The 25,519-nt window shown below is 41.6% G+C and overlaps 1 protein-coding gene across 1 annotated transcript in view; it reads right to left on the bottom strand.

The window, feature by feature from the left end:
- The window catches only part of TNFRSF19 (tumor necrosis factor receptor superfamily, member 19), a 73,818-nt gene extending 52,409 nt beyond the window's left edge, over positions 1-21,409 (bottom strand). The window contains exons 1-2 of the mRNA XM_006894129.1: positions 21,341-21,409; positions 16,897-17,007 (exon numbers count right to left, since the gene is read on the bottom strand). Coding sequence (XP_006894191.1) covers positions 16,897-17,007; positions 21,341-21,409 — 180 coding nt within the window. The remainder of the gene's footprint in view (positions 1-16,896; positions 17,008-21,340) is intronic.
- Between the last annotated feature and the right edge of the window lie 4,110 nt (positions 21,410-25,519).

Genomic DNA, 25,519 nt, shown 5'->3' with positions numbered 1-25,519 from the left:
ACATGGAAACAGCCCAAATGTCCAACCACAAACGAATGGATTGAGAAATTATGGTATATTCACACAATGGAATACCATGCAGCATGCAGGAGCAATAATTTTGTAAATTATTACCTAACTTGGGAGGGACTGGAGAACATTATGCTGAGTGAACTAACTCAGTCCCAGAAGGATAAATATTGTATAAAACCGTTATTGTAGAATGAGTATAAGGATCCAGGAGTGGTGAGAGAGGCTGGAAGCAGAGGGATGTGGATGTACAGGGGGAAGAAGGGATTAATCATTGGGTTGTACAATTTGATGGGGGTTGGGGGGGTTGAGGGAAACTGAAAGAATTTGTTCTAATAAAATAAAATACATTAATTTTTTTTTAAAAAAGCAAAGCAAGGGAGGGAGCTCTGGTGGCCTAGTGGCAAGAAATTGTGCTGTAATCCGAAGGTGTGTGGTTCAAACCCACCAGATGCTCTGCTTGAGAAGGAGGAGCTATGCCAGTCAGATCTGATTTGACAGTACACAACAAGATGGGGAGGAGGGGGGAAGAGCAAAGCAAGTAGGTGATTTGGTGAACTCATCTCTTTCAAAAAACCTAATGAGGAAGTCTTTATTTCATAATTCCTGACTGCACTCTAGAGTTTCTATTATACATAAAGGCTGTTTTGACCAATATTTCTCACTATATATTCCAGGTGGTTCACACATTACTGTATTTTGTAGACTGGGCATCAAACTGTGTGAGTATTGAATCCAACCAACAAATCAGTGTAAAGAAAAGCAAAACAAAGCAACACCATCAGACTGTGGGAGCCTCCTGTTTTGCCTTTACTCCCTGGATATAAGCTATCTCTGCCTCGGGTTTGTAACCCTTTGTGACAACAACAGAGATTTTTCAGGCGGTGGACTGAGGTGAGAGGCTGAGATATAGGACACTAAAATTGACAGCCACTATTACTGCAAAATAATACAAAATGCATTGAACATGTGCTGTGAGCCACACACTTCCCTGGGGTTTTACTGACTATCCCACGCACCGCCAAAAGAACATACAAGTCTGCCTAGGAAAAGTGCAGTCAGAGGGCTCTTCAGCGGCAAAGATGGTGAGACCCAGTCTCATATACTTTGGACATGTTATGAGGGTGAGGGCTCGTCCTTGGAAAAAGACATTGAATCTGGAAAAGTAGAGGGCTGGTGAATAAAGAGGAGCTTCAGAGATATGGACTGACACAGTTACTTTAATGAAAGGCTTGAGCACAGCACGGGCTGTGAGGATGGTGGAGGCTGGCAGGTCCCACTCTGTCATACGTAAGGTCACTGTATGTGTTGACTTGATTGCACCTAACAATTATTTTAAAACATATTTTCTTTAGTATTTGTCATTTAAAAGACCTTATTAGAAACCTAGCCCAATATTATGTTTTAAAAAAACACAATTTTTATTTTATACTGGTTTACTTTCAAAGTCTGCATACACTGTTTTTCACTCTGAATTTTTCCCATTTCTTTTACCCACCCTTCCCTCCACCCATCAAATCGTGTGGCACTATGGTTAATTACCCCTCCTCAACTACCCTCCTCCCCATGTTAGATCCTCATACACAGTTTACTAGTTTTCTATTTCTACAATAATGGTCTTGTACAGTATTTGTCCTTATGGGACTGAATTAGTTCACTTAACACAATGTTCTCTAGCCCCTCCCAAGTTAGGTAGTGATATTCAAAATCATTGTTCCTACATTATTTTTAAGCTTTTAAAAAATGTATAGTCTGTGAAATTCATGCAGTGACTATTCTCACAAACCCTGACTTTACTAGATATTCAAATAATTGTTTCCAAGGAATTGAATTACAGCATGGGCCTATGGCCCCAGCCACTAGGAGAGCTGGCTGGTGTGTATCGAAGACATTGTAAACGGAGACACTGTAATTACTTCAAATTCAGGCTACAGAGTAAACAGTATATAAATATTAAATTACCCCCAATAGAAGTGTTTGCTTTGATGTACTTTTATTTCATTCAGTAAAACTGGGTGGTTTAAAATGCCTTGAGCTCTTTTCTTTCCCACTAAATCCAATGAGAAACCACCAAAAGGAAAAGAACTGATGGGACAAGACAGCTGAAAGTGAAACTGGCTCGCCTGCTCTCACTGCCTGCCGCGCACTAGCTGCTTCTGCAATTAACTCTCCCAGCAAGTTCAATGCAGGTGAGGCTGTGGTGCAACCACTATGGGAAATGGCATAGTGCTGTCTTAAGAAGCTAGAAATAGAAATACGAGACCGTCTAGCAAGCTCACTCCAAGATACATATACTAGAGAAGTGTGGTATGGCAGTACCGACGTATGCACACCCAGTCTCACGGCAGCATTTTGCAGAACAGCAAAAACACAGAAACAATGAGAATGCCCATCAATGAATGGAAACTCTGACACATACATGATAGAAAAGTTCCCAATGATAAAGAATGACGATGTATCTGTGAAACATCTCACCACATGCATAAATCTGGAGGACATTTGTTATGTTAAATGAAATCAATCACGAAAGGCCAGAGGTTGTATAAGACCTAATTATAAAAATTAAAAGAAGGTTTATACAATGAAAGAAACATTCTTTGATGGTAACCAATGATGGGAGATAGAGAAATGAAAAAGCACTTACTCGAAGGATCCCAAGTGTAAATTCTGATGAAGGGAAAGGCAATACACAAGATGCGGGATGTGAGCACATCAGGATCAAGGTAAAGGGAGACACCAAGAGTAACCCGAGACTAAAGGGCAACTCTGGCAGATCCTATAGGGTGCTCCAATGGATTAACGGTAAGGAGTTGCACTGACAATCCAAAGGAACACAGTTCAAATCCACCAGCTACTCCATAAGAGAAAGATGGGAAATTCTCTCTCGTGGGATTTACTGCCTCTGAAAACCCCCTGGAGGGTCAGCTATGAGTCAGTTCCAACTTGATGGTACATAACAACATGGCAAATCCAAAAATACAGATAGTCTTGCAGTAGTTGTAATAGAAAATAATAATTAGCAAGTAGGACACAGATAATATCTATGCTAAATACAGTTTAAAAATTCTTCAAACTCATTGCTATTACTTTTACTTTTTATCTTTTTCATTTTATAATAGTTTTTTTTACAAAATTCTAATACATTGTTTTCAAAATCAGATTCTTTTAATTTCTCTCACCCCCCCACCCATTAAATTGTACAATCCCATGATTAACAACCCCTTCCCCCTGCACATCCTCATCCCTCTGCTTCCAACCTCTCCCACCCCTCTGGAATCCTTATACTCATCCTACAGTAACGGTTTTATACAATATTTATCCTTGTGGGACTGAAAGTCATTGCTGTTGAGTTGGAGGTGACTCATAGCTGAGCCTCCAGTGGGTTTTCAGAGTCTGTAAATTGCACAGGAGGGGACGGCTCATCTTTCCCCTGCAGAGCAGCTACTGGATTAGAACTGCCTGCCTTTGAGTTGGCAGTGTAACTCCTTCCTCACTGGGAGACCATAAAGGATGACCTCCACACACATACACAGCTATGGCTGAAGAGGTTTCTACACTCACATTTGTAAATGCTGCACGCATGCTCAGTGCATAATGGAACACAGCTACAGAAAATACTCAGACTCTTGGGACAGAACTACCAGACTTGGAGGCTAAAAATCATAATATCAAGGGACATCTAGATCAACTGGAAAAACACAGTCCATAAATATGATTTTCAGCATTTGTCTCGGGGGTGAGTAATTAAAAGCTTGCATATGGTCATCTCAGAAGCAAGTATTGGCCTTTTCTTATGCAGAGGAAAGGAGAACGAACATAAAAATAGTCAGCCTTACTGACCCTATAAAGACTGCAGGAACCCAGGAGATTACCCTCAATCATACTTTGAACTTGGAACAAAACTCACATCACCCTTTAACGTCTAGCCAAACAATAGACGGGCCCATAAAGGGAGCAATCACACCAGGGAAGCACGTACTCCTTATAATAACCAGCCACCTCGGTTCAATAGAGCAGCATTTGCTCAAAGGCTGAAGTCAGGAAGAGGTACACTAGAAGGATCAATGGAAATAAGAATTACAGGGAGGAAGTGGGGAAAGATTGCTTATATTGTGGGTATTATAATTAACATTATAACACAAACTGTATGAATGATTGACTGAAAACCAATATGATTTGTAAACTTTCACTCAAATCATAATTTTAAAAAATTATGAAAAAAGAAAACTGAAGACTTAAGAAAGCAATTGTTGTTGATTGCCATCAAGTTAATCATGACTCATAGCAACCCTAGGAAAAAAAGACCTGAAGTCTTTCTATAACTATCGTCATTTATCAAAGTTCATAGACTTTCTAGGGGCATGGTGTTTAGAAGTGGATGCCACTTCTGCTTCCAAACCTGTCTTAAACTGGGAGCTCCACCAAACACTGTGCAAAATGAGTTAACTGTTATACCATTTGACATCCCAATGGCACAAGCTTCAGCACCACAGCAACACCAGGTTACCTCAGTACAGCATACTGACAGAAGAGTGCTGTACCACTTAGAAGAATGTTCCTCCAAAATATAGTAACAACCGACTTTTAAATATAAAGGCCCTCCTCGAGGTCTTGTTGATTCTAAACAAGAAACTTAAATACAAAACAACAACCAATATAGTATGTTGTTGTTGTTATTGCCATTGAGTCGCCTGTGACCTTAGGCAATTAATGCAATAAACTAATGATACACATACATGAACCACAAACTCACCACACCTGAGACCAGAACTATGCTGTCTAGAATGAGTAACAATTAAAAATGAAATTACATTTCAAAAAGGAAAAGGTAAAGAACGTCCCACACTTCCTGGTCTAAGAGGGACTAAGGGAGCCCATGAGACAAATGCCCCAGGAAAGCCAAAAACTAAAGCACACTCTGCACTCAAGTCGATTCCAACTCCAAGCGACTCTCCATCCTGTTCCTGAAACTGTACATGGGACAGAAGGAGACTGTTCATCACTCTCCCTGAGACACCAGCAGATTTGAACCACTGGAGACATGCTCACAGTGCACCTAGCCACAGACTAGACCATTGAAGCTCCTGCTGCCTTCCACCAATCCTCTGTTCGAGATTCAGACATTCCTGGATGCCACCTCTCAGTCAAGTAAAAGATGAGGCTGTAAGATAAACGGTGACCCCAGGAAGAATGTGCTTCTTGAACAGGCAGCTACGGGAGACCAGCAGGGCAATGTTCTCCTCAAACCAGAGACGAGACAGAAGGGAGAGACAAGGATACAAGCAAATAGACACAGGAATCCAGGGAGGAAACGAAAGACTGTGACCCAGGTCCTTGAACAATGCGTGTGTGAGCTAGAGACTGGAGGGCTAATTTGTGATGTAAACGTTCACCTAAAACATGGGAAACAGTTCACAGAAAAAGAGAAAAGGCTATTGACACTGTGCCTTTCTTCTTACCCCTACACCCTCCATTCTTAACCACCTCTCACAGACAAACACTATTAGCAAGTTTTGGGGTAACCAGGCCAGACTATTCTAGAAAGACATGCGTGTATATGTGTGTGTTCTAATACACTGTTCTGCACCTGCTTACCCATCCCTGATTAATGCATCTTGGGGAACATTTCATTCACACTGGCATAGAGAACATCACCAACAAATCAAGTGTATGGATTATTTATAGACTAATCAGTTAAAATAGACTGAGAAATATGACTAATTTATTCATCAGAACAGGTTCTTACATTTGTTACTCTGATTGTTTGGGTATGCCCAGTCAATTCTGACTCATGGCGACCCTGTGTACTACACATCAGATGCATCCCCTGGAGTTGCCTCGTCTGTAACCTTCATAGGGGCAGTTCATCAGTCTCTCTCCCGTGGAAACCACAGGTGGGTTGATATGATCAAGCTTTCAGTTAGCCGCCAAGCACTTAACCACTAAACCACCAGGATCCCATCATATTGGTCGCTCATCTGTGCATTAAGACAACTTAATTGTATATTTAATGAAAAGAGTACAAAATACTTTGGCATTTCTTCCCTCAGAACTTTTGAATACTAAACCCACTGTAGTGGACTTGATTCTTACAGCAGACCCTACATTAAGCCCAACTCAACCCACTGCCTCAGAGACTCTGACTCCCAGCAAGCCCTAAGGGCTTCCAACGCTGTTATCTTTCTAAGGGCAAATTACCTCATCTCTTTCCCCTAGATTCAGACTGTGCTGGATTCACACTGAGGAGCTTTTGGTGAGTGGCCCAATGCTTCACTTACTATAATGTGAAGGTTCCTCTCTAACAACCCAGTAATGGATGAATAAATAAGTGTTTGCATGGAAAACAAATACTGTTTTAGCAAATTTTCTCCCTTTGGGTTTGTTTTTAGAGCAGGCTTTTAAAGATTTTTCTAACTGTGGTCTTATATTTCTTATAGTTCATTTGTGACTGATTTAATTAACTCAGCACAATGTCCTCTAGATTCATCTATAGTTCTCAAATCCTTTATTGTTCTTTAGTGTTGCATAGTACTCCAGTGTATGACTGTGCAATAGTTTCTTTAGCCATTTGTCCCTAAAGCACTGTCATTGGAGGGAACAAAAATCCTGAGGCTCTTTGTTTAAAGCAATAGTGGCAAAATTAAACGCTGGGTCCACTGAAAGGCACCTCGGGAGAAAGACCTGGTGAACATCTAAAACGTCAGCCACAGAGAACTCTGCGGAGCACAGTTCAAGTCTGACACATAAGAGGCTACCATGAGTTGAGGTGACTCATAATAGCTGGCTGGTTGGCTTTGGTGTGGTCCAGCAATTTGGGCACATATCCTCCTGTACTAGTGGGTGTCTGGGAGGAAAGTCTATTATCTGGGACCAGGGAGAGCTGTTTCCAGCTGGGACAATTCCATGCAGGATGGCCACCACAGCACCTCTGTTATTCTGCCCATATTTATCCCTCAATATTTTTATGCCACATTTGGTGGATTTCAGAAGCAAAATGATTCAAAGTAAACAGTCTCTAAATACTTTTCTCTCTTTTCAGCCCTCTGCAAACCCAGCACTTTACCAAAACATTAACGAATCCACCTGCCTTTGAGACTCTTTCCACTGACCACATATGAGCTCCTAATAGACCCACAATTGTCCAGGGGATGTGTCCTGGGGCCTTGGCAAGCATGGTTTATTTGTGCAACCAATAAGTTGTTAACTTTGGTTCTCTGAACTTTAAAAATGAAATGCTAATTCTCAATCTGTACAGAGGAGAAGTGGAGTTAGCTTCAGACAGAGAAATAGAAAGGACAGATGAAACTGATGTCATGGGGTTTTGAAATCAGCCTTTTAGTTTCCTTCGATATAACACCCCCAAAGAGATACTTTCTCCCATACTTTCCACTTAAGAGAATCTGTAGTTGTGTTGACTTTTCTTTTTTTCTTTAAAGAAAAACTGCAAGCCGGAGCTCGTACTTACCAAACACGGTGGGGTTCTATCAGGTATAATTACATATAAATAAGGTGAGTAACTCTGTAATTAAACAGCAGCAATGAATTGGTTTTTTGGCTTATGAGTTATAAGAATGCTTTTGGTGTGGATTTATTTAATTTTTTGTAGAGGGTAAAACACTTTTTTAAAAAAGCTGCCCACCTTTAAAAGCATGAGGCTAGCCTATATAGGAGAGAGTATGATGTTGTTTACAAGAGCTGGTTTTATTTTCTCCACATGAACAAAAGTTATCCTGGTAATTCGTTAGAAAAACTCACTTTGAAAATGGTGCCAGAGACAGGAAGCTGGTTTCAAGTGGTTCATGCAAAAATTAGTTTCCTGATTTACTGCTGAGAGGTGACTGAGTTAAAAGCATGCTGTTGGCATTAATACCTGGGCGGGGGGGAGTGAGGGGTAGGAAGGGGAGTCAGGGCCGGGAAAACTCTAGACAGTAAAAATGAAGTCTAATGCAGTTCCTTCAAGAGAAAAGCCACTCTCTCCTCCCTACCCCATGGATTTGTCATTTTCTGGATCAAAAGGATGTCCCATGGCCAGGCAAAACTATCACTCACACTTAGAGCACGCAGAAACTATTTATAAAATGACACGAGGCACAATATGTCTTTTTGCCTCAGAAATAATAACAATAAAAGGCCTCCTTAATTATCATTCACATAAACTTGTCAAAAACCCTTAGCAGTGCAGTGGAAGGAGAGAGTCTGAAGCTGGCTTGAGGGTAAAAAAATCCCCTCGATGAACTGCAAGTGGCTCATGATCTGTTACTTATTCTCCCAGAGACCAAGGGAAATCCTCTGTTTGTTGAGCTGGAAGGCTGGAAAAGAAGCTAATTGAGAAGTAGGGCTGCTTGGGGCTTCTGGCAAGGAAGGCAGGTGACCCTCTGTGCCAGCTCGGTGTGCTGGGGCGGGGGGGACCACAGACCTGTCGCTCATGTGCGGTGCTGTGAAGCAACAGGGTTAGAAAAAACACACAGAAAATTGCTGGCGATGATGATAAGGGCAGCGTGGAGGAAGGGCAGGAAGAGGGCTCCCAGGGAGGCATTTCCTGCACTCAGGGCAACAGTGACTGAGACGGCTCTTTGTTCTAGAAATTGGTTCCTCTTTGGAGAGTTGCTCTTTCCAATATGACACCTGTCTACACATCTGTATGTAAGGCTGAATCTGAACTTCATTCACTAAAATGACATAAAGTGTAAAAGTCAATTCCTCAGTGACACTAGGTACCTCTCAACTGCATTAACCATGTTGTGACAACACCGACGGGGCATCCCCATCACCACAGGAAGGACCACAGGCAGCAGGCGCTGGAGCAGCATCAAAGGAGAAGCAGCTCTCTGCCCCACGTGGACTCTGCAAAGGCATTCGACTGTGTGGATCCGGAGAAATCATGGCTCACATTGAGAAGAAGGGGAATCTCGGAAAACTTAATTGTGCTCATATAAAACCTGTACCTAGACCAAGAAGCTGTTGTGTGAACAAAGTGAGAGGACACTGCCTGGCTTAAAATTATGAAAGGTGTGTTTCAGGGCTGTATCCTTTCTCCATAGCTATTCAATCTCTATGCTGAGCACACGTAGGTAGAGAATAACAGTTACAGACATATTTTGACAGATAGTCTATATTTGTTGTATTAGGAGACATCTCTTAGATGTTCCCAGATAGGAAGGTGAGAAAAGCAATCAATGGTTCAAGAAAGAAAATGTATGAATTGGAATAAACGGCTGCACAATTATGGGATGCTGTACAGATTTTGAGCGTCAAGTAACTGAGAGTGAAGAAGGCTGGGAAGCTGACCACACTCCAAGGGCATGCCAGCTCTCCCCGGCGGCCAGGAACACGGGCAGCAGCTTCCGGCAAGTCCCTCGCACAGGTTCTCAGGGGCAAAGATCTAACAATGGTAAAGGAAGCCCAGACCTTGAGAAAAAACAGAACGGAATCCCTTCCAAAGAAAATAATAATTAAGAGCAATAAAACCACAGATGGAAATTTTAACTACACCTGCTTAACCCCAAGCATTCCCAAGTGGATACGTGTTTGTAATTCAAAGAACCTCAGATGACTAACACGGGACCCACATTTGTGAGCTGAGACGGAAAGATCTGATATTTTAAAAGTTTTGCTTAGTACTGTGAAATAAGAAATATAATAATGTTTGAATAAAAGGTATGGTAAAAGCACTGGGGTTTTGCGGTTTGTTTATTTTATTTTTTTTTTTTTACACTTAACAGTTGTGGAGAGACAAACTGGGATAAAGCTTAGAAGTGCTAGTCCAAGGTATACATCTCCCAAATACAACAAGAAATGCATACTCTAAAGAGGATAAAATTGAAGCATGGGACCTTCTAAAGATTAAATCTCTATGCACATAAAAAACTTTTCCCAACAGGGTGAAAAGAAAACCTACAGACTGGGAGCAAACATTTGGTAATACCATCTCAGACAAGAATCTTACAATAAAAGTTTACAGAATAGTCCTGGGCCTCCACAAGAAAAAGACCAATAACCCAATTACAAAATGGGCAAAAGACATGGAAAGAATTTTCACAGAGAACAATATTCAAATGGCAAACAGACACATGAAGAAATGCTCCAAATCACTGGCATTAAGAGAGATACAAATCAAAACCACAATGAGGTACCATCTCACTCCAGTAAGAGTGGCAAAGTTTAACAGGGCAGCAAGCAGTAGATGTTGGAGAGGATGTGGTGAGAAATGAACTCTTACACATTGTTGGTGGGACTGTAAAATTGTATAGCCATTCTGGAAGGCAGTTTGGCGCTTCCTCAAAGAGCTGGAGATAGAAATTCCATATGACCTAGCTATTCCACTACTTGGAATATACCCTGAGAAAATGAGAACTGAGGAACAAACAGAGATTTGTACACCAATGTTCATAGCCACCTTATTCACCATCACAAGAACATGGAAACATTCCAAATGTCCAACCACAAATGAATGGATTGAGAAATCATGGTACATTCACACAATGGAAAACTATGCAGCACGCAGGAGCAATAACTATAAATTATTACCTAACTTGAGAGGGACTGGAGAGCATTATGCTGAGTGAACTAACTCAGTCCCACAAGGATAAATATTGTATAAAACCATTATTATAGAATGAGTATAAGGATCCAGGAGGGGTGGGAGAGGCTGGAAGCAGATGGACGTGGATGTACAGGGGGAAGAGGGGATTAATCATTGGGTTGTACAATTTGATGGGTGGGTGGGGTGAGAGAAATGGAAAGAATTTGTTCAAATTTGTATTAGAACTTTGTAAATAAACTAATGAAAAGAAAAAAATAATTTAAGGAGAAAAAAAGGAATTTAATGCCACATCTCTACTCATAAGTAACTTTAAGATTTTTTTAGTTTGTTTGGCTCCACAATCAACACTCATGATACCAGCAACCAAGAAATTAAAAGACAAACTGCATTGGGAAAGTCTGCTCTCAGAGACCTTTCCAAAGTACTGAAGAGCAATGATGTCAATCTGGAGACCAAGGTGTGCCTGATCCAGGCCACAGTCTTTGCAATTATTTGCTGTGCATCAGAGAGCTGGACAATGACTAGGGATGATAGAAGGAGAATTGATGCCATTGAGCTGTGGTACTGGAGAAGAGTACTGAATATACCATGGACTTCTAGGAAAACAAACAGGTTCATCCTAAAGAGGGTGAGACCAGGCTGCTCGTTGGAGACAAGGATTCTGAACATTGCAAGGAAGGACCAATCCTTGGAGAAAGATGTCATGTTTGGGAGGATGAAGGGACAGAGCAAGAGAAAGACCCTTGATGAGATGGATTGATTCAGTGACTGGGGTTATGGGGGTAGGTGTGTCAGAGACAATGAGATTCGCATGGGATAGAGTATAGTGCTATTGTACACAGGGTCATTATAAGTCATAGGTGACTCAGTGGCACATCACAACAATAACAACCATCACCATCACCACCACTTAGGTTGCTGTTAGGTGCTATCGAGTTAAGAAAAACCCAAAGTGATCCTATGAACAACAGATCTGAACCCTGTCCTACACTGTGCCATCTTTATACTTCCTGTGCCTTGTGGCAGTCACAGTGTCTATCCACCTGGTTGAGGGTCTTCCTCTTCTTCGCCAACCCTCTGCCTTTCCAACCAGCATGTCCCTCTCCAAAGAACAGCTTCTCGTAGCAACATGCTCAAAGTATGTGAGATGAAGCTTTGTCATCTTGGCCTCCAAAGACCACTCTGGCTGCACTTTTTCCAAGACATATTTGTTTGTTCTTTTGGCTGTTCATGGAATGTTCAGTACTCTTCTACAATGCCACGGCTCAAAGACATCAAGTCTTCTGTCGTTCTTATTCTTTTTCTAGCTATCAGAGGCATAGCAAGTGAATGGAAAGACAATGTCCTATTAAGATGCACCTTGGTCCACCAACTGGCATCACTGCTCCTCAACAATTGGAAGACATCTCTGACTGCAGACTTTACCAGTGCAATTGATGTTGTTAAGTACCACCAAGTCAGAACTGACCCATAGCTGACCCTACAGCAGCTTTTCACAGGCAGCTAATCACATGGGAGGTGACTGCCTATCCTTCCCAGTGCAATATGTCTCCCGATTTCCTGACTTCTGGTATCAAGGGTATTGACTGTGGATCCAATTAAGATGAAGTTGTTGACAGTTTTAATCTTATCTCCATCTATCATGATGATACCTATTGGTTCAGAGGTAAGAATTTTTGTTTTCCTGACATTGAGATGAAATTTGTATCAAAGGCTGTATTCTTTGATTTGAATCAAAGTGCTTTAAACAAGTGCTTCAAGTCCTCTTCACTTTCAGCAAGCAAGGTTCTATCATCTGCATAATGCAGGTTATTGATGAATCTTCCTCAGATTTGAGACCCTTCTACAATGAGTCCAGCTTCTTGAATGTGCAGCATACAGAATAAATAGGCATGGAGAGAGAATACAACCCTGATGCACTCCCTTACTAATTTTAAACCATGAAGTGTTCCCTTAGCAAAATCCTGCTGAAGATTATCCAAAAGCATCTGGAACAGTACGTCAGCAGAGAACTATCAGAAATACAAACTGGGTTTAGAAGAGACATTTGTTCTAGGAACATCATTGCCAAAGTAGATGGATCTTGGCTGAAAACAGAGAGCCAGAGGAATGCTGGTGTTTCATTGACTATGCAAAGGCATTTGATTGTGGAGATCAAAATAAACTGTGGCTAACCTTCAGAAGATTGGGAAGCCCAGGACATGTGATTGTGCTCATATGAAATCTATATGGGGACCAGGAGGCAGTTGTCAGAACACAGCAAGGAAATGTTGCATGGCTCAAAATCAGAAAAGGAATGTGTCAGGGATGCATCCTATTTCCATACTTTTCAATCTGTATGCAGAACAGATCATTCAAAGGGCTGAACTTTATGAAGAAGAATGTGGCATCAGGACTGGCAGAAGATTCATCAACATTTTTAATGAAAAAATAAGGGATGTCAAACACTGATACAGGAATACTTATAAATGAATTAAGCATAGAACATCTAGACTGCTGGATTCCTTTCCTTTCGCTGCCTCCCTCCAATGTAACAGAGCTGGCCAGCTGAGGCAGGATTTAGAGAAGACTGCTCCTTAAAGAAAAATACTTCTGGATACTTGTGGGAAATTATATATTATAGAAATATACATAAAATAGTTCTCTCACTATTTGATAAAAATAATTTTTAATCTTCCTTTCTTATTATATTAGACAATTTTATTGTCCAATAATTTATTCACTGTTTGATATGAACAATCTGTAATCTTCCTTTCTTCTTGTGCTATTGTTCTGATCAGTTTCTTAGTATATATTGCCTTCCCCATCATGCATCTTCTTTGGTGTTTGTTATATAATTATAGAGTTCTGGTGGCCTCCAGATGCAGCCATGTTAGGTGGTGTTTCTCAAACGCATCATTCTTTTTTTTCCCATTTAAAAAGATTCTCTTTTGTTATTTTATAATGGTAAAATGATGCAGATGACACAACCCTGCTTGCTGAAACTGAGGAGGACCTGAAGTGCTTGCTGCAGAAGATCAAGGACTGCAGCCTTCAATATGGATTGAAGCTCAACATCAAGAAAACAAAGATTCTCACCACTGGGCCAATCGGCAGCATCATGATGGATGGTGAAAAGATTGAGATTGTAAACAGCTCTGGTTTGCTTGGCTCCACAATCAACACTCTTGGCACTAGCAGCCAGGAAATTAAAAGACGTATTGCATTGGGAAAGTCGGCTGTCAGAGACCTCTCCAAAGTACTAAAGAGCAACGATGCCAGTCTGCAGACTAAGAAGCACTTGATACAGGCAATCACTTGCTATGCATCAGAGAGCTGTACAATGACTAGGGATGATGGAAGGAGAATTGATGCCTTTGAGCTGTGGTGCTCCAGAAGAGTATTGAATATACCATGGACTGCTAAGAGAACAAACAGGTTCATCCTGGAGAAGGTTAAACCAGGCTGCTCCTTGGAGGCAGGGATTCTGAAGCTTTATCTGACATACTTTGGGCACATTGCAAGAAGACACCAGTCCTTGAAGAGGGACATCATGCTTCGGAGGGAGGAGGAAAAGCGCAGGAGAGGACTAGAGTAATGGGGATAGGTGTTTCAGAGTCAATAAGATTAGTATGGGATAGAACAGGGTTTAGGGCTGTTATACATAGGGTCACTATGAGTCGCAGGTGACTTGATGGCACATAACAACAACGATTGGTAAAATTCATTATTCTTTGACAGTGCCTCGTATTCCACTGTGCGTGTGTCATTGCTCTTCCTCAGCCATTTATCCACCCAGGTACTTAAGTTTTTCCTTCTAATAATAGATTTTAATAGTAAGAATAATACTAGTAAAACTATTAACACTAATAGAAACTTTTTTTGTGGGTGTGCTTCTTCCAGTTATTCTGAGGTTATGTTCTCTTGGTACAAAGGATGTAGGCCCAGAGGGGTCTCCTTAGAACATATTACTCAACCCAGAACCTGTGCATTGACTCACGAGTTCTAAAAGAGCAGGAAAGGGGCGCTGAGGGAAGCAAAATGCTCATCCCTTTTCCTCTTGGGCACTATCATGTCAGGAGCTACTTCAATCACTGACTCTAGAATGTGTACATTTTGTTATCTCCAACAGCCCCTGAGACTTCTGAGAATGGGAGCTGCTACCGAACAATACCCACTGATGCTACAGTTGACCAGATGTCATTTGGGGCTCTGCGTCCAGCCATTTCAATCCCCAGGGACAACCCAGGGCACTGAAAGGCTCTGTGTATTTACCACAACCCAGAAAGAGGCCCCCTCAGAATGCAAACTGTCCCCTTTCCCTCTGTGTACCATCATTGATAAACAACCTACGAATGACAAAACAATGGCAGTTGCTATGGGGGGAAAGGTCACTTTAAAGAAAGAGGAATGGATTGTTCCTTTTCTAACAGGAAGACTTTGATGCTTTATTTAGAACACAAAGACACTTGGGCTCTCTGTGAGGAGGAACATCTTCAAAAGGTCACAAATAAAGCCTGTGAATACATAGTTTACAAAAAAAATTACAAGAAAATGCACGAACTCTAAAATATACGCTGCTTCAAAACACTGATTTAAAAATAAATAGTGGTTAAGCTGAGTGCATTTAGAGTGCTCTCACAGGATGAGTGATAACATTTGTATTGCCAAAGGAACTCTAGCAAAGAACAACTTGAAACATAAAACTCAAATTCATAGCCATCAGGTTGATTCTGACTCACAGCAACCCTCCGTCTGGCTTCCAACGTACCATTTTACACACGCATCTTTCTCCTTTGGAGTCACTTGTTGGTGGATTTGAACTGCTCATCTTTAGGTCTTTAGCACAGCTCCTAACACACTACATCACCTAGGAGCTACTTAAATAAAGAACTACTTAGAGCGGCTTAAGACTCTGTTGCTGTCTTTCTTCTTGACCAGCAAGGGTGACACTCACTGGGAGAGAAAGAAGGCCTGAGAAATGGCCGCACTATCAGTTTACGGCATCAGTGCATTATAAATGTTTTAATAAGATACTATAAATATGAAATACCAAGCACCAACTGCCCTGATGTCACTTCTAACTTGTGGTGACCCATGTGTGTCAAAAGAGGAAGTATACACAATAGAGGTTTTAGGGCTGGTACCCAAGTCTTTTCTCTGAAGGACCTCTAGATACACTCAAATCTCTAAACTTTTGATTGGAAACAAATTACTCAGTTACACCACTCAGGAAATCTACTATATTTTTGGGTACAGTGCGTTTGTAGCCAAGTGGGTAAGGAATTGAGCTGTGAGCTCAAAGGCAAGTGGTTCGAATCCACCAGCTCTTCTGCAAGAGAAAGATGAGCTGCCACCTACTGTGTGATTTACTGTCTCTGAAAATCTGCTAGACATTCAGCTATGCATCACTTCCCACCTGATGGCACACAACAACTACAACAATATAGCCATCCTTTCTTTATACAACACAACAAACCCCCGTCCAATCCTGCATCATCCTCACAATCACTGCTGTGTTCAAGTCCATTTCTTCAGCCACCATGACAATCTATCTCATTGAGAAACCTTGCAAAACCCTCAAACTCACTGCCATCAAGTCAGAACTGAGCCTCCATCGGGTTTACCTGAGAGTCTAAGTCATGCAAGAGGAGACAAGCCATCTTTCCCTCTCAGAGTTGCTGGTGGATAAAAACCACCAGGGAAGCTCAGCCTTTGGGTTAATAGTGCAACTCACCACAGGCATTTTAAAATTCCTGTCACCAGTACCCATTTCTTTCACACACACATTGAAAGTTATTGAAAAGGAAATTATATACTACTTGGATAAATTAGCATAATAAAACAATTTTCTAGTGACAGAGAGTCATTAGGATTAAAGAATGCATTTTCAAATGCTTGAATCAAGACCAAGTAATTGAAAAGGCCAGGGCTTGAATCAAGTAAACCTTAGTGTTTAAATTGGTATCACTGCCCTCTGAAAGCTGGACAACGAAGGAGGACGAGAGGAAAAGAACAGATCCCTTTGAGCTGCAGTGATGGTGAAAAGTCCTCAACATCCTATAGACCACCAGAAGAACAAACAAGTATGCCTCAGAGAACGAGCAACCAGGATGCTGCTGAAAGGTGAGGAAGATCCATCTTGCATGCTTTGGGCATGTTAGGAGGGGCTGGCCCTCAGAAAAGGACACCATGCTTGAAAGGGAGCTGTAACAACAGGCTCACGTATAACAGAGCATGAGGATGGCACAGGACAGGGCAGGGTTCAGATCCGACATTCACAGGGTCACTAGGAGACTCGATGACACCTAAGAACAATGATTTAAAAATGCACACACCAAACGGTGCACACATACAGCACGTACCTTAGACAGCTCCATGCCCGGGCCACACTGTCTGCAAAGTACACAATTTCCAGCCCGATCCCGGAATTCTTGCTGCCGACAGTCTCCCGTTTCACAGATCACTTTACATGGCTGGAAAACAGAAGTTTAACAAAACATCTAAAACATGTATTTTTATTTATATTTTTTTCAAGGAACAAAGAGTATCTTTAGTGTTATTTCTATAATTGCTGCAATAAAATAAACATGAATTCAATGTTGCTGTTGTTAGTTAACGCTGAGTTGATTGTGACTCATGCTGACTCCACATGCTCCAGGGCAGACAGTTCTAGCCTGTCCTGTGGGGTCACTACAAGGCCGAATGAATCCTCCAGCAGCAGGGGCTGACTCCTCTCTCCTAGACAGAAGTGGACACCTCCGACAGCACAAGGAATACCCACTGACACTGTACACAATGTCTGTCGAGCACATTGTGAGTCTACCCACGTAGATGCACAGGGAATTGTTTTAATGGTTGTAATAAGGAACAATCAGAACCAATTTCCCTGAAGCAGGACTCTCTGTGCTTGTATCTGCTGGCTTACTTCCACAAAGCCAAAGCTTGCACCTCCAGGGCAGGAAGAAATTTCCGGTAGTTTTAGAGGTTTAAGGTTACCAGGGGCTGGACTGCAGTGCTGACCCAAAGGCGGCACCTCTGGCTTCCACCAGTAAGAGTCTCCTGCTCCAGTGTCATTGACAGGCTCTGAAAACCCACTGGAGGATCCTGATGAGTCATTTCCAACTGGATGGCATGAGAGCATGTAAAGGTTTTGTAATTTCACCTCACTTCTCTTAACTCCTCTTCAACAACCAACTTTGAGAGTCTGACTGTGTTTTAAAGAGGTGGGAGTGTTGTTTCCACGGGCCACAGACTGTCATCTCTTTGAGGAAGAAGTACCACTTTCATAGGCATCTTTGTTCTAATGTTTAACAGCTTTTCTTCCACCTGCCTGGATTTTAGGATCCAAAGTGACTCTATTTTCTCTCACTTTATCTTATACAAAGGCTTTGTCTTTCAGTTCTTTTTTGAACAGCTTTTCACAGACTTCCTGTGTAAAACTTCCAAAAATGAAAATTCTCCATCTCATTTGAAAGCTTTCTGGGAACAAACTGTACTCATTGCCACGTAGCTGAAAGCAACTCGTAATTGACCCTGTAGCAGGTTTGAGGCTGTAACCTGCTCAGAAGGAGACTCATCCTTCTCCTGCATAGCTGCTGGTGGGTTCAAACCTCCGGAGAGGCCCGGTTTGGGGTTAGCAGTGCAGCTCCTTATGGCCTAGACTATCACAGCTCCCCTTTAGGGAACGAAGGCTACGAATAACTATATAGAAAGAATAGTTATTTTTAAAAATTTATTCTAAATCCTCCACAAATTGCATACCTTACGGGCTCAGAATTTAGGGTCTGATGTTAGTTGCTGCTGAGTGGATTCTGACTCATGAGGACCCTGTATGTACAGGGTAGAACTACAGGGTCATCAACGCTGTGCCCCTTTAGGAACAGCTGGTCTGGCTTTTCTTCCAAGGAGCTTCTAGGTGGATGTGAACTGTCAGCCTTTTGGTTAGTACCACAGTGTTTGACAATTTGTGCTATCTAACCTAAGTGCCCATCAACAAACGAATGGCTAGAGAAGCTGTGGTATATTCGCACAATGGAATACTATGCTGCATTAAAAAACAAGGAACTCATGCAATATTATTCAAAATGGTTGACTCTGGAGAACATTATGCTGGGTGAAATATCCCAGTCACAAAAGGACAAATATTACATGATGCCACTGTTGTAGAATGGGACTGTCCTTGGGGTTGGGGAGAGACTGAGTAAGATGGGTTCAATAATGTATACTGCACTGAAACAGAGGAGGGAGAAAACTGTTTAAAAGAGATATATAACTAGGTATTTCTGTCATCACAGGAGACTAGAGCGAGGGCTACATGGTGGAGGGGACCTGGGGGAGGGTTTGTAAAACAATGAAAGAATCTTTTCTTTTACATTTCCATAATTTCTGGACTCATGTACTTATAACTTGTTAGTCAAATTTGTGTCTTCTAGGTTGCAACACCCCCATGATACATCTTCAAGGATATGAACATGTACGGCCAAGCCCAATCAATAAGAGTGCATCTAAATTCCAAAATCAGTCTCCATAATAGTCTATGTGCTTCCTACTGCCAAAGGGGCCCTTTAGAGTAGTGAGAGAAGATCTTCACCCTGAAACCCACAGCATCCCTTTTCAGCAGGAAGTAGCTAAGAGAATACGCCATCCCCTTTTCCTTATGACTCAGGGTGAAGTCTCTCTCAGGGAGGAGTGATAGGGAATGGCAAAGGACACACTGACAAAGAAGATTAATCAGAACTGGCTTTGACAAGCACTGTGGCATTTGGACAAGAACAAACTGGGAGGAGGGTAGAGAGAATAGTGCAACAATGAATGAATGGAAACCCAAAATCTCTGTAAATGTTTATGAAAATTAATAAAATATAATTATAGAAAAAAAATAAAAATAAAAAAAAAGAATTTCCTTTTAGGCTCTAGGATGTAATGCATGAGACAGACTTGTAGCCCCAACATACTATCACTACCATGTTGTTGTTGTTATGTGCCGTTGAGTCACCTGCGACTCATAGTGACCCAGGTACAATAGTCCTACGTCCTGTTCGATCCTGTGCCAATCTCACTGTCTCTGACACACCCACCCTGATTACCCCACTCACTGAAACAATTCACCTCATAGAGGATCTTCCTCTCCTGCACTGTCCCTCCACTCTCCCAAGCATAACGTCCCTTTCCAAGGACCAGTTCCTCCTTGCAACATGCTCAAAGTATGTCAGACGAAGCTTCAGAATCCTTGCCTCCAAAGAGCAGCCTGGTTTTACCTTCTCTAGGACAAATGTGTTCATTCCCTTAGCAGTCCGTGGTATATTCAATACCCTTCTCCAACACCACAGTTCAAAGGCATCAGTTCTCCTTCTATCCTCCCTAGTCATTGTCCAGCTTTCTGACACATAGCAAGTGATTGCAAAGACCATGGCCTGTATCAGGCGCACCTTAGCCTCCAGACTGACATTGTTGCTCTTCAGTACTTTGGAGAGGTCTCTAAAAGCAGACTTTCCCGTCGTAATATGTTTTTTTAATTTCCTGGCTGCTGGTGTCAAGAGTGTTGATTGTGGAGCCAAGCAAACTAGAGCTGTTTATAATCTCAATCTCTTCACCATCCATTATGATGCTGCCAATTGGCCTAGTGGTGAGAATCTTTGTTTTCTTGATACTGAGCCTCAATCCATTTTGCAGGCTGCAGTCCTTGACCTTATGCAGCAAGCACTTCAGGTCCTCCTAAGTTTCAGCAAGCAGGGTTGTGTTGTCTATATAACGCAGTGTTAATGAATCTTCCTCCAATTCTGATGCTACATTTCTCCTCATAGAGCCCAGACTCCCAGATAATCTGTTCTGCATATAAATTGAAAGGTATGGAAGATAGACACATCCCTGGCATACACCCTTCCCAATTTTGAACCATGCAGTGTTTCCTTGCTCTGTTCTGACGACTGCCTCCTGGTCCAACTACAGGTTTTGCATTAGCAGATAAAGTGTTCTGGGATTCCCATTCTTCTCAGAGTTAGTCACAGTTTGTTGTGATTCACACAATCAAACGCTTTTACAGTTTGTTGTGATTCACACAATCAAACGCTTTTACATAATCAATGAAACTCAGACAGACATTCCTCTGGTACTCCCTGCCTTCAGTCAAGATCCAGCTAAGATTAGCTACTATATTCCTACTACCACGACCCCTTCTAGACCCAGCTGGCACTTCTGGAAGGTCTCTGCTGTGCTGTTCAAATTGTTTTTGGATAATCTTCAGCAGAATCTTGCTTGCATGTGCTATTAATGATATTGTTCAATAATTTCTACACTTTGTTGGATCACCTTTCTTTGGAATGGGGACAAATATATATTTCTTCTAGTCAGTTGGCCAAGTGGTTATATTCTAGATTTCTTGGCACAACTTGGTGAGCCCATCTAGGGCAGCATCTGTTAGTTGAAATATGTCAACTGGTATTCCATTAATTCCTGGGGCCTTATATTTTGCCAATTCTTTCAAAGCAACTTGAACTTCTTCCCTCATCACCATAGACTCTTTCTCATATGTTGTTTTATAAAATTCTTCTGTGTCTGTCAATTCTTTTTGGTACAATGACTTTGTATACTCTTCCATCTTCTTTTAATACACCCTGGATCATCAAATATACTTCCCAAAGTATTAATTATTGCAACTCCAGGTTTGAATAGCTACAAGTAATGTTACAATTTCACTACTTCATCTCAATTTAACAGTTGTAACACATGTATGAAGTCATTAAAACAGTATTTCTTTGATGAACTATTTCACCACATTCTGGTAACAGAAGAGAAGGGTTTACTTACCAAGTAGGCTAGCAGCACTATGATGGTGAAGAATGCGTTCTCTTGTTCCAGCAATATTTTCAAAGCCATTGCTTTTAGTAAATGTTGAGGGTTTCTACACTGAAGAGAAGAAAGAAGATAACAGGTAATATTAGATGTAAGCACAGACTTCCTATATGATGTTTATTGTCATCGAGTCATTATTCTCAGTGACAATCCCTCCTTTCCCAACTCAGATACGTGACAGAATTGACCTGCTCTATAGCACTTCCTAGGCTGTCATTCTCACAGGATCGATCACCAGGTCTTTCTCCAGTCAAGATGTTGTGTGTGTTCAGACTACCAACCTTTCTGTTAGCTGTGGAGTGCTTAATCCTTGTGTACCAGGTTCCTTCATATAAAGGTTGCCATTTAATATATACATTAAATCATAAACACTGCTTTTGTTTGGAAAGAACCACCTTTCATAATGATACACAAGAAAACCAATAATGAAATCCTTTAAAGTTTAGATTATAAGAACTGAAACTTCCTCTGACTTTACACTATGTGTAAACTCCAAGTTTTCATTCCAAAGCTTTATTTTCTACCGAAATCTCTACAGTGCCTAAACGCATTTGCTCAGTAAAAAGTTCTGTGAAAACAGTGACAATATAAACCATGTATTTTGCATGGGTTTAGACTTTACCAACAAGACAGCAAGTATGATAAGAATAACAATTATTGCTTGCTGAGCACCACCACTGTGCCAGGAGCTATTTTTAAGATGTTAACTTGTTTGTCTTTATAGTTATTTATCGCTGTTTTAGAGATGGTGAAGCTAAGGCTTAATGAAGGTTAAAGAAACTTGCCCAAAGTCACTTACTAGTAAGACTGAAAATCTAGTAGGACTGAAAATCTGATGGTTTGGCTCAGCATCCCTAAGCCAATATACGTTACATACAGAGAGGTACATACATTGTACCACATGAAGCCTGAAAACCACCTGCTGTGTTTATGCTGAAAGAACTGACAAAAAACAAGGCCCCAGGAATTGATGGCATAGCAATTGACATATTTCAATAAACAGGCACTGCCCTAGATGTGCTCACTAAGTTGTGCCAAGAAATCTAGAAGATAACCCAGTTGGCCAACTGACTGGAAAAGATCTATATTTGTTCCCATTCCAAAGAAAGGTGAACCAAAAGAGTGTGGAAATTATTGAACAGTATCATTAATATCACCTGCAAGCACTATTCTCCTGAAAATGATCCAAAAATGAGTGGAGCAGCACGTCAACAGAGAACTGCCAGAAGTACAGGCTGGGTTTAGAAGAGCCCGTGGTACTAGGGATATTATAGCTAATGTTAGATGGATTTTGGCAGAAAGCAGAGAGTACCAGTGGAATGTCTGTGTTTCATTGAGTATGCAAAGGCATTTACTGTGTGGATTATAACAAACTGTGGCTGACTCTGAGAAGAATGGGAATCCCAGAACACTTGATTGTGCTTATGCAGAACCTATACTTGAACCAAGAGGTAGTCGTCAGAACAGAGTAAGGAGACACTGCATGTTCAAAATCGGAAAGCGTGTCTGCCAGGGATGTAGTCTGTCTCCATATCTTTTTCAATCTGTATGTAGAACAGATCACCTGGGATGCTGGGCTGCATGAGGAGGAAAGTGGCACCAGGATTGGAGGAAGATTCATCAACAACCTGCGTTATGCAGATGACAAAATCTTGCTTGCTGAAACTGAGAAGGCCCTACACGTTTGCTGCAGAAGGTCAAGGACTGCAGTCTTCAACATGGATTGAAACTCAACATCAAGAAAACAAAGATTCTCACCACTGGGCCAATTGGCAGCATCAGTATGGATGGTGAAGAGATTGAGATTGTTAACAGTTTTTGTTTGCTTGGCTCCACAATCAATACTCTTGGTACCAGCAGCCAGGAAATCAAGAGACGAATTGCACTGGGGAAAGTCAGCTGTCAGGGCCCTCTCCAGAGTACTGAAGAGCAATGTCAGGCTGGAAACTAAAATGTGCCTGATCCAGGTCATAGTCTTTGTAATTGCGTGCTATACGTCAGAGTGCTGGACAATGACTAGGGATGACAGGAAGATAATTGATGCCTTTGAGCTGTGGTGCTGGAGAAAAGTGTTGAATATACCATGGACTGCCAGGAGAACAAATAGGTCTGTCCTAGAGAGGGTGAAGCCAGAATGCTCCTTGGAGGAAAGGATTCTGACGCTTTGTCTGATATACTTTGGGCACGTTGCAGGGAGGGACTGGTCGTTGGGGAGGGATATCATGTTTGGGAAGATGGAGGGATAGTGCAAGAGAAGAGGACCCTTGATTAGATGGATCGATTCAGTGATTGGGATAATGGGTGTAGGTGTATTGGAGACAGTGAAGTTGACACAGGATAGAGAAGGGTTTAGGGCTCTTGTACATAGATAGGGTCACTATGAGTTGCAAGTGACTCGAGCATATAACAACAATAACACAGCACGTTTAGTAAGTGCAGCCAGTGCGCTCCTTAGAGGCAGGCAGCATTCATAGGCTATTACTTTATAACATTAATTGCTGGTGGTTAATTTAGTGCAATGTCTAATCAACCCCTAACTGGATACTGCCTTTCCTTTCAACCAACTTAACTATTAATTTTTACTCCCCTCTTCCTCTCTTCATCATATATTAGAGACTTTCTGGTTAAAGTCAAGAGGTTTGCTTTCAGTTTTTGAGATAGAAAAAATCTGGAGATGTTTTTAAAGAATAGTTCTTTTACACAGATCAAAGTCAAGAGGCTGCAAATTGCATGGGAGGAGACTTGCCCACCTTTCTCCAGAGGAGTCCCAGAAGGAGTTGAATCACCAGCCAGGTGCTGCCTTTGGGGTATGTAATACATATGCTGCTGTTGTCAGGTGCCTTCAAGTATGACTCATAGTGACTCTACAATTCTCCAAGCTAAACCCTGCTGCTGTACCATGCTCATCATCTGAGACACACTGGAGCCCATCACTGAAATCAGCTTGTCAATCCATCTGCTTGGGAGTCTTTCTCTCCTTGATCAACCCTCCATCTTTCCAAGCATGAAAGAAAGCTAAGGAATAGCCTCACCTAGATACATGGCCAAAGTATGTAAGATCTTTGCTTCTGTGGAGCATTCTGGCTGCACCTTTTCCAAGACATGGTTGTTCTTTTGGCAGTCCACAATTCTGTGTTAATGATTTCAGATTCAGATTTTTGGTATTTAATTAGCAAGTTAAAAAAACTCCCACTGCTCACACTTTACATGTGTTACAAATGTTAAATTGAGTACTCTTCTCCAGCACCCCAATTCAAAGGTATCACTTCATTTCCTATCATCCTTATTCATTGATGTGTACTAGCTAATTGAGAAGACCTGAATTAGGCACAGCTTAGTCTTCAAACTAACATCATTACTCTTCAGAATTTTGGACAGATCTCTTACTATAGACTTGCCCAATGCAATATGTCTCCTAATTTCATGGTACCAAGGATATTGATTGTTGATCTAAGCAAAATTAAATCATTGACAGGTTCAATCCTTTCTCCATCCATTATAATGATGACTATTGGTCTTGTAGTGAGGACCTATTTTCAATATATATTATGTAGTTCAAGTATTATATAATATATATTAAAAATAGCTTGAGAGTTGATTGCCCATCTTTCACAGACGAGCTAGTGGATTTGAACCATGTGCCTTTGGCATTGCAGTGCAACTCCTTACCACTAGAGGTCCATTTAATACTTACACAATAATATATAAATATGTTGTTCTGTGCCGTCGAGTAGCTTGGACTCATAGCGACCCTATGTACAACAGCTCTAAACTCTGCTCTGTCCTGTGCCAGTCTCACTGTCTCCGACACACTCATCCCAATTGCCCCAGCCACAGAATCAATCCATCTCCCAGAGGACCTTCCCCTCCTGCGCCTGCCCTCCACCCTCCCAAGCATGATTTCTTTCTCCAAGGACTGGTCTCTCCTTACAACGTCTGACCAAAGTATGTCAGATGAAGTCTCAGAATCCTTGCCCCCAAGGAGCAGCCCGGTTTAACCCTCTCCAGGATGAATCTGTTTGTTTTCTTAGCAGTCCATAGCACCCTCAGCACTCTTCTCCAACACCAAAGCTCAAAAGCATCAATTTTCCTTCTGTCCTCCCTGGTCATTGTCCAGCTCTCTGGTGCATAACA

This window comes from Elephantulus edwardii, unplaced genomic scaffold, assembly GCF_000299155.1.
Source record: "Elephantulus edwardii isolate Elephantulus edwardi_28Jun2011 unplaced genomic scaffold, EleEdw1.0 scaffold00135, whole genome shotgun sequence".
Taxonomy (NCBI): Eukaryota; Metazoa; Chordata; class Mammalia; order Macroscelidea; family Macroscelididae; genus Elephantulus; species Elephantulus edwardii.
Note: the sequence above shows the minus strand (reverse complement) of the source record. Positions and strands in the feature narration are given on the sequence as shown.